At 36.3% G+C, this 12402-nt stretch overlaps 2 protein-coding genes across 2 annotated transcripts in view; one reads left to right on the forward strand and one right to left on the reverse strand.

The window, feature by feature from the left end:
• The window catches only part of LOC136849581 (facilitated trehalose transporter Tret1-like), a 4934-nt gene extending 960 nt beyond the window's left edge, over positions 1 to 3974 (reverse strand). Inside the window, exons 1-3 of the mRNA XM_067122907.1 lie at positions 3322 to 3974; positions 1047 to 1242; positions 1 to 682 (exon numbers count right to left, since the gene is read on the reverse strand). The exon at positions 1 to 682 is cut by the window's left edge and continues 960 nt beyond it. Coding sequence (XP_066979008.1) covers positions 1 to 682; positions 1047 to 1242; positions 3322 to 3480 — 1037 coding nt within the window. The 5' untranslated portion in view covers positions 3481 to 3974. The remainder of the gene's footprint in view (positions 683 to 1046; positions 1243 to 3321) is intronic.
• Positions 3975 to 4764: 790 nt separating this feature from the next.
• LOC136849905 (cytochrome c oxidase subunit 7A, mitochondrial-like) lies at positions 4765 to 10635 on the forward strand. Its single transcript, XM_067123416.1, has 3 exons — positions 4765 to 4914; positions 9096 to 9194; positions 10313 to 10635. The coding sequence occupies exons 1-3, from the start codon at positions 4825 to 4827 to the stop codon at positions 10454 to 10456; spliced, it is 333 nt and encodes a 110-aa protein (XP_066979517.1). The 5' UTR covers positions 4765 to 4824; the 3' UTR covers positions 10457 to 10635.
• The last annotated feature ends 1767 nt before the right edge of the window (positions 10636 to 12402 follow it).

The raw sequence follows: 12402 nt of genomic DNA on the forward strand, positions 1-12402 counted from the left end.
GTTACATCATCCTGCTGAGTTACTGTCAGTACAGAAACGCCAGAGCTCTGAGTGTAAGTGAAATGAACAGTGATCAGCAACAATGCTGAAAAAAGGATAGTCATTATTATGGCTGGGAGATGCATTTCTTGCATCTGGTCGTTAGCAGACATCACAGTAACTTTCCTCTGCCTTTGGATGCTGAAGAGTTCCACCTGAGAGTCATAATGAGCACCTCTGAAATTTTCCAGAGCTACATAGGCTTCATCAGTGAGGTTCTTGTAAACCAGCCATCGTGGCGATTGTGGTAACCATATTAACCATGCTATTGGGGCCAATGTAGTAAAAAATCCAAACATTAGAATGAGCTGATATCTTTCAAAATACAAGTCTGCCAGCCCATACACAACGCAGTGGCCCACTTCTGTGAAAACATCTGAAACGACCACCAGAGAACCTCTCACTCTGGCGTGGGACATCTCTAAGATATAGGTGAAGGATGACCCGAAGAAGGCGCCCCAGGCTAGTCCTTGGATAACACGGCTGGTCAAGGATACCAGGAGACTATCTGAAGTCGCTAGGACCACCCAGCCGAAGAATAGACATATCAAAGCCAGGAGCATTATCTTCTTCTGCCCAAAGGTCACTTGGAGACCGCCTGTTGCCATACAGCCTAAGGAAGCGGCCAGGAACACTGCAGTGTCTGGAAGAAATGTCGGTTTGTATATTTATTTTTAGGATGGTTTAGGCTAAGTTTGGGTCATAGGATTCATCTGCAACTTCAAAGAATGCGGTGACATTGACCTATAGGGTGTTACAAAAGATAACTTCAGGTTTTTATAAGACATATTTCCAAGAAATTATTGTTTTGCGTCTCAGGTTAATAATCCAGTATACATAAGGTTGAAATAAGTATTCTGAAATGTTCTTGATATGAAATAGTTAAGAAACATTAACAAGAGCTTTACTGGTCCTAGATATAGTATCATGATAATTTTCATTGTAATGTTAACCTGGATACTATAAATATCATCAAGATAATAATAATAATGATAATCTATACTTACTGAAGAGGGTGTCATCAAACAGCATCAACTGGAGGCTTCCAGATGACTGTACTGAATCTTCAACGCCTCCAGAAGACTGCTCTAGAAGCCTGCGCTGCTGCCTGGCACCTTCTGGCCTCAGGTAGGGTATCGCCGACATGCCCAACACGCAGCCAATGCCCATGTGACCGAGGCCCACGGCCAGAGAAGCTACGATCTGAAATGGGTGGTATTGGCTTGACTAAATCAGAATTAGCAGTCAAAACTTGGACCATCGACGAATGGTCTCTTGTTTGTCACTTTTTCACAAGTTATATTTCAACAGAGATCTTTCACATTCACAACTGGTCCCTGATCTCGTTTATCTGCCGCGAGCAACCAGATTCGCTGAATGGCAGCACCAATATGCAAGAAATGTGCCTCTCTGTCAAACTGCTCAGTTCCCAGAGGTCCTTTATTCCTCACACCGTTGGACTGTGGAACAGTCTCCCTACTTCAGAAGTTCAAGCGAAGATGCAAGGCATTACTACCCTAATACAGTTCAACTTGTATCTTAACGTTCTACTTGGCAGTTTTATGTATCTATTTTGTTGTTTTAGCTGTTTTTCTAATAACTGATCTCCTCTTTCTGTATTTCCTGTTACCTTCTGATACTTTTTCTGAATGAACACCGTAATATTCTTTGGAAGCTTGAATTTCAAGTCAATGACCCCTTTGGAGGGCTTGTTCCATATGAATAGGGCTCACCTTCTGAATAATAATAATAATAATAATAATAATAATAATAATAATAATAATAATAATAATAATAATAATAATAATAATAATAATAGTGGTACAAACCCCAGATGAAACTTGCAAGAATGAGGCACAAATTACACCTACGGTTGTAATTACTCCCTTATATATAATCTGAAGGTCATCACTGGCATACACCAAGGTGAGAACGGTAATTACATGTGCTGAATATTGTCCTGTCTCGATCGATGTCGAAGCAGAAGACTTAATAACTAGTTGTGCCAGGCGTTTGTGATTGGTTGTCCTTGAATGTGCTATTTACACGTTTTATCTTTACAAATTCACCTTCTGTCACGTCTAACAAATGACCACTGTCATATTCTTTGGAAGCTCGAATTTCAAGTCAGTGGCCCCTTTGGTGTCCTTGTTCCATATGAATGGGGTTCATCTTTTGATTATTATTATTATTATTATTATTATTATTATTATTATTATTATTATTATTATTATTATTATTATTAACCCTTATTATTATTATTATTCAGAAGATGAACCCTCTCATATAATTTAGAACAAGTCACCAATGGGATGCCACTGACTTGAAATTCAAGCTCCCAAAGAATATTATTATTATTATTATTATTATTATTATTATTATTATTATTATTATTATTATTATTATTATTATTATTATTATTATTATTATTATTATTATTATCATTCAAATGAGCCCTATTCATATGGAACATGCCCACCAAAGGGGCCACTGACTTAAAATTCGAACTTCCGAAGAATATTATGGTGTTCATTCGAAAGAAGTAACAGAAAGTAATAGGGAATATAGAAATAAGAGATCACTTATTAAAAATAATTAAATAACAAAATAATAAATAAATAGAAAAAAACGCAAGTAAATGATTACATTACAAGGAGAATTGTATTAGGCTCTGAATAATAATAATTATAATACTGCAATCTTTATCCTTTTGGGAGGGGATGGGGTAGCTGGCAGTAAATATATGCTACTGATATTACTGATGCTATTTGTGATTGGTGGAAGTCCATATAGTTCACCACCAATCAGAAGCTACAATTCAAATGCACTGGCCAATCAGAAACAAGATAGAATCTCTAATGACATCGGCTGTGGATATTTCCCGCCACCTCCACAAAACAGATTATTACATTTTTGTCATAATTTTTTTCTTTTTTTCCTTTGGAATTATATAAAGAACTATATGGATTATATAAATTATACACAGCAGAGAGCTTACCTCAGTCAGACCACAATAGCCATACAACATCCCATGTGGTAACCAGATTTTCGCTGTGAATTTTGACCATTATAAACTCTTTTACTTGATAATGCACAAGGATACAACGTTCACAGAATACTGTAGGCCTATTCTGAATTTACGAAGGGCTGCCCTGAAAAGCAAGAATGCGTACTGGCATAAGGCCGACAACAGCAAAAGGCAGCGAGTGAATGATAGACATTTCACGACTCGCGTAACAGTAAAGGCATTTGTCTTTAATAATTCCTCAAATAATTCCTTACCTGATTTCTGAGAGAGGGTTGCTCTGCAGACGACCCTTCAGGAGACCCTTCAGGAGAGGAGGGACTTTCGGAATCCCACTGACGTCCTTTGGATAGCCCACAAGGGGCGTTTCCTTCCCCGTCATCTTGACGTTCAGAGTTTTCTATCTTGGGTATCATTAGGCTCCAACTCGTATCCTTTTTTGCAGTATATTCTTCTTCTTCTCCAGTAATCTAGATCTTGCAAACTTTTTTTTTTTACAATTAGACAACAAACAAATAAAAAGACAATCTTACTGAATATGCCTGATGGATTTTTTTTATTTAATCAAAGATTGTCTTTCCCGCCAGTTTTGACAGGCGATGCTCTTAGACACAGGACTTTGGTCGTCGGAAAAAACGCAATGTCCGTCACTATTGAGACAGATTATCTACAAACTGGAGCGGAATGTCTGAATAAGAGAATGGCATAAAAGCTGACTTATAGCCTGCTTGCGTGCGTGTGTATGTGTGTGTGAGAGAGAGAGAGAGAGAGAGAGAGAGAGAGAGAGAGAGAGAGAGAGAGAGAGAGAGAGAGAGAGAGAGAGAGAGAAGACTGGGTGGGAATGAAGGAAATAGGAAGACGTAAATGTCACCCGTATACTTAACCTAATCATAGGTCTAATGTTTCATTACCTGTCAAATAACTAGGTATCGAGAGAGAGAGAGAGAGAGAGAGAGAGAGAGAGAGAGAGAGAGAGAGAGAGAGAGAGAGAGAGAGAGAGAGAGACTTGGCTGCAACTTTTCTCGATGTAGTAAAGCCTAATTTTTATAAGGTAATTTCCAGTATAATATAAAATCTACAGTATCTGTTCCCAAAATAAGTTAACACCTCATGTACCGTAGGTATCCGTCTCTTCATCGTCAATTGGCCTAGAGCCCATATGTTACGTAACAGTTTTATAGCAACGCCAACGTGCAGAAGTGTCTTATCACGATAAAACGAGCTCCCAAAATTGTTCAGTGCGCCATTGAACGGTAAATAGTAATGAATAATAAGTCAGTGCATACTAAATTATTCTCCAATCGTCAATTCATATGGCCTTTAAAGGTTTTTGGTCATAAGGCTTAGAAGAGACTATATTAATTGTAATTATTTTAGTAGTTTAAAATAAATATATTGTGAAAAATCAATAAAAATATATTATAAAAATAATTTAATGTAGTATTATTTTAAAATATTAACTTAATTTAAAAAAAATACATGTTGCAATAATATTAACAATGCTAGCTTGATTGTTTCTGTAGGTACGTTCAGCTTATTTGCCTTTTGGGAACAGATATCGATTCATATACCTTAATATCGTTTAAATGACGACCAGTGAAACATATAACATTTTAACGTACACAGTGACGGATAAATAATATAAATAAAATAGATTTAATAATAAAAATAAGCAGTGAAATAATTTATAAATAATTTCCAAACGAATATATATGTAACGTTATTTGAACCATCTCGTTCATTGACGCCTAGATAGGTTCATGAACGCAGCCAGGCACTTTCCTGGATCACATTCACGGCTGAGCTTGCCCAAGAACCCGACCAACGTTTTCAACATGAACACCGCCCGGGTGAGAAATTATTACATTTTTAAGTATCGTATATTATAGAATAATGCATATGCCAGTTATTTCCAGGCTATATTCGCCTTAGAAGCTTGGATAATCGTCTTTGGCGGAGGTGAGTTGGAGTCGTGTTGTGGTGATGCAATTTCTACCGATCAGCTGATTGGCAGGCGAACCCCGGCAGTTTTTTAACCCTGTTATTAAATTAATCGTTATTATTTCGCGCCCTTGAGCTCTGAAAAAATACTTTACGAGTTATTTCTGTAGTCCGTGCCCAGGTAAACTTCATAAGTTTACCCTAGGGGTTAGGATACTTGGTTAAGGACAAATCATACTTCACTTCAAGCAACCTCTGTATGGTGGCCTCGAATGTAGGGGTCGTCGATGCACCCTATTTATTTTAATGATGGCTGCTCGTTTAGTCGGGTATTTTTCGGGTAAGCGGATACAATTACGATCCTATCCGAATTCTTAGGTAAATCATAAGGGCCTAGGCTAATACAGTAGGTTGCTGACAAGGTTAGGCCATGGCTTTATTTTCAATAGGGTAAGTCAAAGCAGTGCTTTTAACTGGTGTAATCTTATCTTGTTGCATTGGGTAGTATGCAGAGTATGGAGACAGGTGTGGGTGTTGGTAATTTTGGTAGAACTATACAGTAGCTCTTGCGGCAGCGAGTCCTTAACTTTTTCTACAGTTGTTTGGTTGCTAATTATGAATTTACTTTTAATTTTTGGGCTTACTTGTAATTAATCCCTGAAGTCCATCAAACAAGGGGTTTCCATACGCGATCTTCACGAGACAGAGCACGGGTATGTCTGTTTCAACGGTTCATATCCCATCCGCAAGTGCAATAACTTGTTAATGTATGGGTACCCAACCCCCGGGCCAGTACTAAACAGGGGACATTCCATTTGGCCGACAACAAACAGATGCACCGCCAGTATTAGAACCCCCAAAAGTGTAGAAAAAAACCAGTTGAAAAGGTAAAAACAGTGCGGAGCTAATATATAGAATTACCGTAATTTTAACTCTTTAAGTTAGTCCTACCAATGTTTCTGATATTCAGGGTACTTGTTTTGTGGGGGAAGGTTTCCAGGCAGGTCGAAGCACCCCTGGGAAGGTGAAGAGACAGTGCCACAAGTCAGGTCAGAAAGGTATGGCCTGATTAGGTCAGGGTACGACACTCTAAGAAAGGCTAGGCTAAAGTTTTGGGTAGGTTATTGTCAGTGTCAGACTATGTGTCCGAATGGAAATTTAGCCCTGCTGATTTGTCAGTGATATTCACTGTTAATTGGGGTACCCATGAGTGGCAAAGCCCCACCTCCCCCCAGCGAAGTCAGGGTAAGGCACCCTAAGTCAGGTTAGGAAGATAAAGTCTGAGGTCAACTTGAAAAATTTTTATTGGCCTGTTTTCATGATCAGATTGTTAAAACCCTGTCCCTCTAGGCTGCATCTGCTCCATTTTGTTCTGGTGGCTTGATGGAACAAGCCCAAGTAGCCATTGACTTGAAATTTAGGCTTCCAAAGAATGTGGTGGGACTTTCACCTCGTCAATGGTGAAGTTGCTGCAATATTCTTTGCTGAGGAGATACACTTCCTTGTAACACTGGCTTACACCATTTCTGGAAGATATCCTGTTTGACTACCTTCCAAAAGCTATGTTTTAGTAAGGGACTTAAGCTATTGCTCCAGTGTTTACAGGAATTAATGCATTAACCCAACTGGAGCTATTGCTGAAATCACATTAACCTGTAATACTAGGAAGATCTCTGCACTGTTTTGTTTATTAATTATTGAACAGTCAGAAAATGTTATGATTAGTATAAAGAAAATCTTTACTGAAATATTGTTAAAAATGTAGTCTTTTGTTTATGTTGATCCCCAAGTAGCTGCTACTAGACATGGCATCATGCAGAGCTTTTCTGTCAGAAACAAAAGTATTCTCTTTAAATTGGTAAATTTAGCCCAACTGATGAATCTGGTCATTTCATTAATAAACAATATCTCTGTGCAGAGCTCTTCCCAAGAACTTAACCTGCTTTGCTGAGTCCTGTCATATGTATTCTTTCAAGTAAGTTTAGCAGATGCTGGCATTCTGCATAAAAGTGCAGTATCTTTTACATATATATAAAATTACAATTTTAATTTTTCACATGTTTACACTATACTTTGCTATGATTTGCCGGCAATAATTCTTGTGGAAACTTGCATAACAAGTTGCTTGCTCCAAAGAACCTGCAGTTTATTAGATCATAGATTTAACACTTCAATTGTAGGGAAAATATATGAGAATTAAATCATGAGAATTGTAGGTAAGTTGTATGATTTGCCAAGAAACTGCTATACATTTCTTTGACCCAGTGCATGACCTACAGATGATTCTCTGTTTCTGTTTAATTCTCTTATGTACAGCCTACAGGTACTCTAGTCAGCATTTCTTTTGGCTAGAGAACCCTTCATAACTTTACCATTACCTAGTCCAGTTTTGGGATGAAAATTAAAAATAAAAAATAGACCTGTTTAAGGTCAAGGATAGTACATTTTTCTTGGAAATATTGAAATGTAATGTTTGACACGGTTGGGAAAAATCAAAGCTGCCATTGATAAATGTGATTTGTACTTTGTGCTAACAAGTTCCTCTAGATCAGTAACTTGAAATTTTAAGACTTGTTTTTAATAGATTTTAGGATTTTGATACACCTTGTCTTTTTTTAATGATTTTCATTATTTTCCTTTTTATTTTTTAATTATATTTGTATTATATCATTACTATGTTCAGGAGATGAACTGTATTCATATGGAACAAGCCCAGAGGGCCCATTGATTAGACACTCAAGCTTCCAAAGATTGTATTTATTAGAAACAAGTACAGAAGGTAATAGGAAATACAGAAACAAGAAATCAATTAGTAGAAAAGAAAAACTAGGTTGACAAATTGATAAATGAATAGATAAAAATGTAAACTACACATTTTGCTCTACCCTTTTTTTGCCAACATTTTTGAGTTTCCATATTTGTCCTGAGTGGGTTTTAATTGTGAATACTATATGTACATGTTTAAAGTATTTTATTTTATGTTATATCCTTACAATTTTACACATCACAATTTGCCTGTTACCATTTCTTGATATTTCATCCTTAGCCTGACCAGGGTGTGAATCATCAGTAATACTTAATTGTTAAAAAATAATGTATTTCTAATGCCAAAGCCTCATTATAGTGAAAAAGTGTAAAAACGAATAGGTCTGATTTTAAGACTGTAAATGCAGATGGGGATTATTGAGAATTTCTAAAATACTGTAGTTAAAACTCCAAGTCTGTAAAATACAGTATGTGTTTATATAATACAGTAATCTGTTAAACTACCAGGCAAGAAAATATGATTGAGAGGTGTATATTGGAATTCTGTAGTAGGAAGGCTAAGAGGCAGTAGGCAAGGAAAAGTGTATGATGAGGAAGGAATTGAATCTAATTATTACTGTATTATTCAAAAGATGAACCCTGTTCATATGGAACAAGCCCACAGGGGCCATTGACTTGAAATTCAAGCTTTTGAAGATTATGGTGTTCAGTTGGAAGTAAGAGAAGGTAAAAGAAAATACAGAAAGAAGAGATCTCACTTATTAAAAGAAAAAAAGATTAATAAATTAATAAATAGATAAAAATTTATTAAAATGTAAGGAGAATAGCATTAGGGCAGTATAGTAAACCCTCATATTCGCGTTCTTACGATTTGTGGACTCATGCATTCGCGGGTTTCTCTGTGGAACATATCTACCCATTGTTCGCGGAAAATTCGCCCATTCGCGGTATTTTTCACTGAGAAATATTCACTAATTACTGTATTTTCATATAATTTTCATGAATAAATTCACTTTTATGATAAAACTATTAAAATACTCAGGTATAAGCATTTTACAGGGTTTTTCTTGTGTTTAAACTATCAAAATGGCCAGTTCTAAGTGTTTTTAGAGGGGTTTTAAGTATTCGCGGATATTAGCAATTTGCGGGGGGCTTATGGTCACTGCAATGCATTGCATCTTGAACTTTTGAAGTTCCAATTGCATAATGTCCTCCAAAAAAATGGAGGGAAGAAAGGAAATGTTGATAATATTCATATATTCCTGTGAAATTGTTCAGATGAAAACTCCTTTCCTGTGATTACATATTCATGCTTTTCTTGCAGGCTCTTGTGCGCACTGTGACCACCACAGCCGCTCGCCAGGCAAGGAGCGAGACGCACGAGGGATACAACAAAATCCGCTCGAAGATGCAGTATTTCCAGGTGCTGTAGTTGTTGTCCCATTTCATATGTTTAGCTCTTAGCTGTCCATGCCAAGTTGCTTGTATGTTTGACTCCTTGTTTCTGGTTTTGAATGGAGCCATTTTCTGTGTGATTCTTTTTTGTTTTTAGCCCAAATTTTCAGGTATTTAGACAAATCAGAACCATCATTTTTTTAAATTGCTCATTTATAATTCACATGCTACTTGCTTGACTAGTGTTTGTAATTGTCAGTGATAATAGTGTATTTTCAATCTTTGATAATTCTCACCCCTTGAGGAGTTGCGAGTTGCACTTGTATGATTGACAGCTTGAAGTGTTAAGTGTTGTTAAATGGTTTATTTCTGTTGCTGAACTCTGCTTACTTTTCTGTACAGTATTTACTGGCTTAACATTCCACCCTCTTCTAACTATTGGTTTTGTTGTAACTGCTAGATTTTCCTCCTGTTATACCTTTTAAACCTCTTAATCTCAATTTTCCTTTCAAAGCTGAATGACCTTGTAGGTCCTTGCACTTGACCTTCAGTCTAAATTGTATACTGTATTCTATCTGTCTATTTGCTGGGCTAAATATCACATTGCTTGGGATTAAGTTTTATGATGCTGAAATTTGGATTGTAGAGCAAACGTGTACTTTAAAAAGGTTGAGATGATAGAAGTTTATTTTTGGGAAGCGAAATACAGTACATGCTTATGACAAAACACAATGTTATTTTTATGATTTAAGTAATGAGGAAATTCATTTTACGGTAATTATCATGAGTTGATTTCTTATATATGTTCCAATAATTTGGATCTTAGAGCAAAAATATACTTCAAAATGGCAAAATATACACTAATGGCAAAACACAAAGTGGTTTTTGTGATTTAAGTAATAAGGAAAATCGTTTTACAGTAATTATTGTGAGTTTATTTCTTGTATATATCCCAATAATATGGATCTTAGAGCAAAAATTAAATACAGTACTTGAAAATGGTTGAGATGATACAGTATGTTTATTTTTGAGAAGCAAAATACGGGCTAATGACAAAACACAATGTGATTTTGATAATTTAAGTAATGAGAAAATTCATTTTATGGTAATGATCGTGAGTTGATTTATTTTTTGTATATATTCCAGGTTGACAATGGGGTCCCAATTCACCTGAGAGGAGGACCCTTCGACAACATGCTGTTCATATCGACAGCCGTCTTGAATGGGTTCGGCCTCTTCATGTGCTTGAGATTCTTCTACGACATGTCATTCCCCAAGAAATCTGATTAATCTCACGACTTACCTACCTCTCGTTTTCATTCCCGGAACTCTCAGAGGTCTTTGTTTTACTTTTTAGGAAGGTGTACCAAAATGTAAATAGCTGTTCTGTCAGTGAGGAATGTAATGTCGTTGTACATGCCATAACTTATTTTTCTTTCTATTAATGAAAAATAAAATGTAATAGTTGATATATTTTTTTTAATTAGCTACACATCACCTACAGCATGGGTTAGTTTTGTTCAGATCATGGGGAGTGAATTGGTATACACAATGTTGCAGCTTTTATATTAAACTCAGTGAGGTGATGCCTTGCTGCTTGTGTCGAAAACCGCAGTTGGAGGGAGTATGTGGTTGTGTTTATGTAGCAGGTTATGTCCAGTTGCCATAATTATGTACATTGGATCTGTCCATCACCAAGAAATTGATCTGTATACAGTGCATTTTAATTTTATTTGCAAAATAGCAGCAAAATCGGATTAAAAACTCGAAGGAAATATTTTGTTGTGATTGTCTAAGTCTCGACAAACAACAAATAACAAGATGTTTATGTAGAGCCCTCTGAAAAATCTCTATGATTCTTCACAATCATTTAATGTAATAGCTCTTAGTTTATCCAAGGGGTTCTTTTCACCCAGTCTAAGGAGACTTTGTTGTAATTGGTGACACATGCAGGTACTAGTGACAGAATGTTTTGAAATTTTTGTAGGGTGTAAAAATTCTCATGGTCAAAGGGAGGATTCAGTAAGGTCTAATGAGAAAAGTCAATCTAAACTTAAAATGGTATTTTTCAATTTTGTATTAGAAAGCCTGGGAGGTAAAATATTAAGTTGAGAGTCATTGCAAGTCATGACCATTATCTATATCAGTAGCCATTTGATAGACAAACCCATAGGTTAGCAAATGGCCACCTTGCAACTAAACTGGCAGGTATGACTAGGATCTTTGTATGAAAATAAATGCCGTTGTAGAACAAGGTACTGCTTGTAGAAGGAGAACAACATTGTCAGTAGTAATTAGTAATGTTAAGAACAACATTGTCAATAGTAGTTAGTAAATGTTGAGAACAACATTGTCAGTAGTAATGAGTAAATGTTGTAAAGACTGATGGTTGACTATGCAAGCCCAGTGCAACACTGACCAAAACAGTACCTTGAGGGAAAGCAATGCTACCTTGAGACCAAGGTAAAGAAGTTCCCTAGAATTAAGACTAGGCCTGTTGGTGGGACAATTAACACTAATAATTTTATGAGAGAATAGATGCTCCACATGATATTGCACTAATAAGCCTAATGGAAAGGAGACGTAAAGTGGAAAAGAGAATAAAGTCTTAAGAAATGAATAGAATGCATTATGTATATACTGTACATGAAGTGAAAACAGAAAATAAAATGGACTGAGGATGGGAACAGACTAGTAATAATAGAAAGGTTTTCTTACACTAATTAAAGATAGGAACGAGGATTCTGACGAGTGTGGTATAGTAGAAGATAAGCTGTTAAAACTGACTAACTTTTTACAATGAAATGGAAACTTATAACAATACATAGATGGGAGAGGGACTGGTTTGATGTTAAATTAGTCTTAGGTCAAGGGTACGCTATTTCTCCATGGCTGTTTAATATCTTATGGATGGACTGATGTGACAACTTTGAGAAAGTAAATGAGGTACCAGTGCAAATTGTTCTGTAATATGATATGTAACTGGTGAAAAGTGGCCAGTAGATTCTACATATATGTGTAGTATGATGTTTGAATTTTTGTAGATAATTCACCGCTGAATTGGGACAGCGAAGAAAAACTGCAGGAACTAGCGAAGATCAAGTTGAGTGTCTGAGGATAGAAGGTGGAGCAATTAATTTTAGTGAGGCAAGCAGGGGATTGGAAGCTGTTGATCTGCACAAGGGATTGGGAATAGAAATAAACATAGTAAATATGATGCCACGAAAATAATAATT

The sequence above is a fragment of the Macrobrachium rosenbergii genome, chromosome 21 (assembly GCF_040412425.1).
Source record: "Macrobrachium rosenbergii isolate ZJJX-2024 chromosome 21, ASM4041242v1, whole genome shotgun sequence".
Lineage (NCBI taxonomy): Eukaryota > Metazoa > Arthropoda > Malacostraca > Decapoda > Palaemonidae > Macrobrachium > Macrobrachium rosenbergii.